This window comes from Aythya ferina (assembly GCF_964211825.1).
Source record: "Aythya ferina genome assembly, chromosome: Z".
Lineage (NCBI taxonomy): Eukaryota > Metazoa > Chordata > Aves > Anseriformes > Anatidae > Aythya > Aythya ferina.
The window spans coordinates 13058166-13064165 of record NC_140299.1 but is presented as its reverse complement, the minus strand read 5'-3'; the positions used below and the strand labels follow the sequence as shown (position 1 = coordinate 13064165).

At 33.9% G+C, this 6000-nt stretch overlaps 1 protein-coding gene across 8 annotated transcripts in view; it reads right to left on the bottom strand.

Moving 5' to 3' along the window:
• Nucleotides 1-564: 564 nt before the first annotated feature.
• NIPBL (NIPBL cohesin loading factor) overlaps nucleotides 565-6000 on the bottom strand; it is a 162699-nt gene continuing 157263 nt past the window's right edge. For 7 of the 8 annotated variants that reach the window (XM_084505082.1, XM_084505087.1, XM_084505088.1 and 4 more), the window contains 6 exons: nucleotides 5786-5986; nucleotides 5202-5348; nucleotides 3474-3769; nucleotides 2969-3143; nucleotides 2130-2315; nucleotides 565-1563 (listed from right to left, as the gene is read on the bottom strand). In XM_084505082.1, the coding sequence (XP_084361208.1) occupies nucleotides 1198-1563; nucleotides 2130-2315; nucleotides 2969-3143; nucleotides 3474-3769; nucleotides 5202-5348; nucleotides 5786-5986 (1371 nt within the window). In that variant the 3' untranslated portion in view covers nucleotides 565-1197. Of the gene's footprint in view, nucleotides 1564-2088; nucleotides 2316-2968; nucleotides 3144-3473; nucleotides 3770-5201; nucleotides 5349-5785; nucleotides 5987-6000 lie in introns of all 8 variants that reach the window. The other variant, XM_084505084.1, reaches the window with a different exon arrangement.

Here is a 6000-nt window from a genome sequence, read left to right as displayed (position 1 = left end):
AATATACAAACATTTTTTAAAAAAATTCATTTGTGAAGGAATGTAGCATAATGACTCAGATTCATACCCATTCACTCCTCAGATACTGGTAGCTATCTCCTTTTGACAAGAACCTCTACATATTAACCCAGAGAAATGCATACATGGCCAGTTAGCCCAAGCAGAATAGTCATTCAGATTTCCCAAAATTTAAACTATCATAAATTACCATTTGGACAGCATTAGAAAGAAATTGAAGCATACAAGGAATAAACTATAGTTTCTTTTTATATCAAAATGTACTCTTGAAAATGTGTTTGGCACAGTGCTAAATCATATAGTTAATACTAAATATTGCAGGATACAATAAAACCCTGGAGTTAACTTGTGTTTACACCCTTTAAGGGATAAAAATAAAAAGATACCAATTATTCAGAAGTCAGCCTATACAAACTGTATAAACAATATCTTATGTCTTGTTTTGAAAACCACTGATATAGTAAATTTTACATAAAAGACTGCAAAATAATATAAATGGATTTAAACAGATCTTTACAATAAGAAATTCAAATGGAAACAGACAAGTAACAAAGAGAAGTAAAAAAATTTATTGCAGTATTTGTTCCACCAGATTTGCTGGGGATCCCTTTTCTTGTATTATTTCAGGGTGACCTAATACATCAAAATCTACATTTACAAAAACTCCTCCTGCAGATAGGTCATAGATACTGCATGCTTTTTTTTTTTTCTTTTTTTTTTCCTCTTTTTTCTTCAACAGAATAAATTATATATCCAGGAGATTCTGCCATTTTACAGCCTGGAAAAAACAATGCTTCCCTGGAAACTGGGCTAAGCTAAAGAAAGCCATCCGCTGCTAGGTTAAACTCCAAGAACACTTTATTAAGAACATTAACAGACTAATTTCCAACATTCACTTGTTTATTTTTTTTAAACAGAAAGTTTTTTTCAAGATATAAACAATTTTTGTTAAACTATAATACAGTGGGAGTAAAAATGAACTGAGAAGTTTCTGCTGCACAACAGCGAAGGAAGCTCCCACAAAAATGTTTACCAAACATTTCCTTCTTTTTTCCTGCGTCCCAGGTTCCATTCTTACTCTTCATTTAACTGATTTTTTTTTTTTTTTGCCAGAAAGTTGATATTTCAAGTTTTTCTGTTATTTCAATTCCTGTAAATTTGGCTGCATGTACAAATTCATTAGCTGGAAGTTCCATCCTTGGCGGCATACAGCGATCGTAAAGTCTGAACAACTTTATTAGTCAGCTTATTAGCACTCGTTAGAGCAATTTTTTTGTAAATAATGTCTGACTCTTTAATAGTGTCTACCCAAGGCACCAGTTTGCGGCCATCACGGCGCTTAGCCTCAGTCCAGGAGCCACTGTAGGAGCCTGCCATCCACTGAACACTGAAGCCATTGCTGGTTTTCTGTACTACTCTTGCAATTTGTGGTCGGTCTTTGTACTTTGGACAGCAAATAGCGATGACATCCATGACATCAACACTTTCATTCATCTGTGAAGCCAACTCCGTAGAGTCTGAATTTCGTTTTGACCTTCTCAATGACTAAAACATTGGGGGGAAAAAAGACCAAGTGTTACACAAAAGAACTTTAGTGAAATTATTGCTTTTATTGCTTTTAATCCCTTGACGCCGGGAGTTGGGATTTCCCGGCACACATTCCATTGCCGGCAATGAGACGCACCGCGACCGCCAGCGCCAAGGGGTTAACATATCCTTGTAAAACCACATACTCTTAATTTGTACCCGTGTCTTTATCTCTTATTGATATATAAAATTATATATACACATGAATCATAAAGCTACATAAAAACTTGGCAACAATAAAAAGGATAACACACAGTACATTCCAAAGGAAAATTAATAACTTTTTATACTGGATAAATCTCATTTTCTAGTTTGTTTTTTTTTTTTTTATTGTCTTTTCTGTTAAACTTTCTACAAAAGTTGTATAAACGGTTAAGTAGAGAATCTCTATCTACAAAATGCTTTCTTTCATGTGGATTACATTACTTGGTGTACATTTAATATAATAGACTGACATTTATAAGCACATAAAAATCATTTTACGTAATACGCTGCGAAATACGTTGACTCCTCCTCCGCCTCACCCCTGAAGTGCCTCCTCCTCTATCCTCCCCATCACTTTCATCGTCCTCTGTCTCAGCTGCATTGTTTTTAGGGCTGCCTCCTCCAAGCAGCGAGGTAATTGCTTTGTTCCGAGCATTTGTGCTAGCTGACACCTCTCCATCTTCTTCTTCTTCATCAGGATCCAAATGTTCCATAAGGAGCTTGAACTAAAAAACCAAACCAAACCAAAAAAAAAAAAAAAAAGAACAAATCACAAAACAGATCAGTCCATATTGTAACTTTCAAAATAAACATTTATATGACACTATAATAATAAAAAACGAAAGGTAAAGAAACACAGTAAAATGAATGGCAGACAACTCGAACAATTCACATATCTTGTTCTACGTACTTTCCTCTCATTTTCTACTATATTTCTAAAGCTTTCTCTATTCCATAGTTTGAAAGTTTTCTCCAGTTTTTTTTTTTAAAGAATTGCCAAAAAAAAAGTAAAAAAGAATAAAAAGAAAAACTAAATCCAGTAGATCTAGTCTATGGCCCTCTGATGGAAGTAGGCAGGATTAAAGGGAACAAATTATGAAGGAAAGGTATACAGAATGGATGCCAAAAATTAGAAAATATTTTGTAAAGATGAATATCCTTTACTTGAAATTATTTTTGTTGTGTTTACATTTATTACAAGACTTTGAAAGATAATCCTGCTAGATATCCCAAAAGGAAGTTGTGAATTATCAAAATATTGAATACCAGGAACACAGCATTTTGAAATCCTCATTTGATTTGTTGAGCATCTGCTTTCAAGTTTGTCTTGTGTTAATTTTTAGAAGAGTTTTAGATATGCTGCAGCAATTTTACTTACATCTAAGTACTGTTTTACTATACTCCTCTTCACTTCTTCAGTGATCTTGGAATTAGCCATATCGCTCCGCAGAAAATCCAGAGTTTGTTTTGGATGGAAATGCACTCCTGTCTTCCTGTTTATAGTTTTATCATAAACTTTTGCAGATTCAGATGGAGAATATTTCTGAATTTTACTGTTTATGCAAAACAAGAGAGAAGAGCTTGTTCAAGGATTTCACTGAAATAATCACCATTTCAAGGAAAAGCTTTTAAAATATTCAATATAAGCAGTCGTATTTTCATCATTTCATATACAATAGACATCCTGATAAGAAAATCACTGCTTTTTCTAACTCAAAGTTTGTTTCATTGCATTTAACATCTTTCATTTATGTTTTTTCTGTTATACAAATATGTTGTTTAAAACAACTAGTTACAATCATTAAAGCAAAACAAAACATGGCCAAACTTAATCCTTACAATGAACTCATGAGATGACAAGATAAGACTATAAGTATCTTTACCTGTCAGAGAATCCACAGAGGTTCTTTAAATGCTGTTTCAGCATCAAAAGTAGTAATATGCCTTGGGAGACATTTGCAAATTCAATTAAAGGAGCTGAATTTTCCGGTAAACATTTCATCACAGCATTTATATCATTTTCTTCATCAGAATCTGAATCAGAATCTACTCTTTTCCGTAACCTCCGAGGTTTAGAAGCTTCCTCTTCACTTTCACTCTCACTACCACTGTTACTGTCACTCTCAGTCTCCTCATCTGATAAAGGCTTTCTTTCCTTCTTTTTGTCTTTCACCATAGACTGTGAGAGAGAGAAATTAATACACATTCCAAAATTAGCGTAAAATAGCATCGTGCATATTTCTAAAACACCTTTCCAAAATCATCATTGGCTGAAATCAGCAAGAATTCCATGAACATTATTATTAATTCATAACTAAATATTCTAAGATTGGAATTATTTATGGCAAAAAGGTGCTCAATTCCCCCCATACCTCCTCCATAAAAAAGCTCATACAAAGACCACATTTTTTGCAAAGTGGGTAAAACAGAAGTAAGTGAAGCAACAAGCACTCCACAGCAGTCTTAAAAGACTACTCAAGTTTGTTAGTGCCAGAAAAAGGCCTTTGAAGGCTCTCTACTTTGCCATTATAATCAATTGGTATGAAAATTCCATTTTCTGCCACCTGGATATCATTTGTGTGCATTACATATGTATTTTGGTACAGACTAGTCCAAGCTGTTTTTTCACCTCTGCTAAAATTCTGTGATATTACCTACTGCTGACCAGGAAGACTCCAAACACATACACAGAGTTACTAATAATCAGTTCCACTACTTATAGAGCTGCAGAATTTCACACTTGTATTATCACTGCATCTACAATGATCTTCCATAACACAGAACTTTAAGATGTCCCAGTCAGGATCTCATCCTCACTATGTAGGGTGCTACACAATGGTGCCCAATCTGAAGAATGTACTGTCTTTTTCTAGCAGATTAAAAATCAGCTTTGTTGGGGATGAGAACTCAAAGCAGTGTACTTTGCAGGCATCAACACCAACTTGTACTTAGTAATCAGACTGCAAATTCTTGAAGTGGATTTGCTTCCTAACAGCTTTAACCTTTAACAGTAAATGTTGACAAGGAAGTAGAGATGCTGAAGTCTCTGAGAAATAGAGGCCTTCTTTTTAAAGTGTTATGCATTGCCGTAACAACAGATACTACAGCATGAATGGGGCTCTTATATACCACCTTATGAAATCAAATATATACACTTGTCTTGAAGTAAACAATGTAAAGGTGACACACATGAAAATGCCAGCAGCTACTTGACAACAGAAGAAGTTAAACAGCAAACTGGATTATTATTAAAACAACCACAATAAATAAGTATTTAATGATGATTCCAGGTTCGTGTATTTCTGGGTTCAGGATTTTTTTTTTTATTATTCAGCAATACTAAGGAATGATGGTTTTTTAGCGTTAGTATCGTAAAATTCTGCATTCTTTGTTAATAACGTAAGCAGCAATGTAAGGAATGTTTTTAATTAACATCTTCCAGATCCAGGCCAGAACAGAAAAGTGTTGTTTGTTTTTTAACTACTAGTTACAAAGTAATGCTGCTTGTCTATGTCATAATAATAGTACTGCTGTCATTGAGAAATTGACCAGAGCATAGAAAAGCTTATGTTGCCACTGCAACAAATATATTAAAATGTAAAGGCACATACCTCTTTAAATGACTGTAGTAGGTTGCTACCAGAAACTGATAGTGTAATATCTATATGATGCATTATAAACAGTGGCTCTTCTTGTGTTTGATAAGGAAAACAGGCTAGATTGTCTGCTATGTACAAGAGCATATTCACCTCTGTTTTCTGGAATTAAAGAAAAAATTATGTAAGTGTACATATAAATATACATACATTAGATTATAAATATAAATACATTAGATTTATACACTTCTCCTGTGTTCTTAACAGTCTGGAGCAAAAAACATTATCACCAATTTTATTCTAGATATACCTCACAGCACTCTAAAGACCACTTCCAAGATTTAGCCATACCTGAAGATACATAATTTTTGATCAATCCAAACTGGGTATAGAAAGATATAGAATGATGCAACAGTAACAAATGTGTTCTACTATATAGGTAAATAGCACATATTACAAAGCAAATCAAAACACAGTAAGGAAATACTGTTATCAAAAATTATATAATGAAAATACACTGTGAAAAGAGAATTAAGGCTTGTAATTCTGTATTTGTTTTTTTTTTTTTTTTTTTTAGGTGAAGGAAAGTTGATGCTTACTGCGGTATCATCAAAGAGGTTGAGTAAAGAAATTAAAAATGCTCGTCTGTGTTGACGGTTCCCCCGAATCATTGAGTAGAGGTGTGAACACAATGCACTGGATGATTCATCATGTCTAAAACCTCTTACAGGATCCTTTGGACAGGTATTGATTGCCTGTTGTACCTGGTAAGACATCTTCATACCAGCCACTGCTTTCATCTGAAATGGAAAAG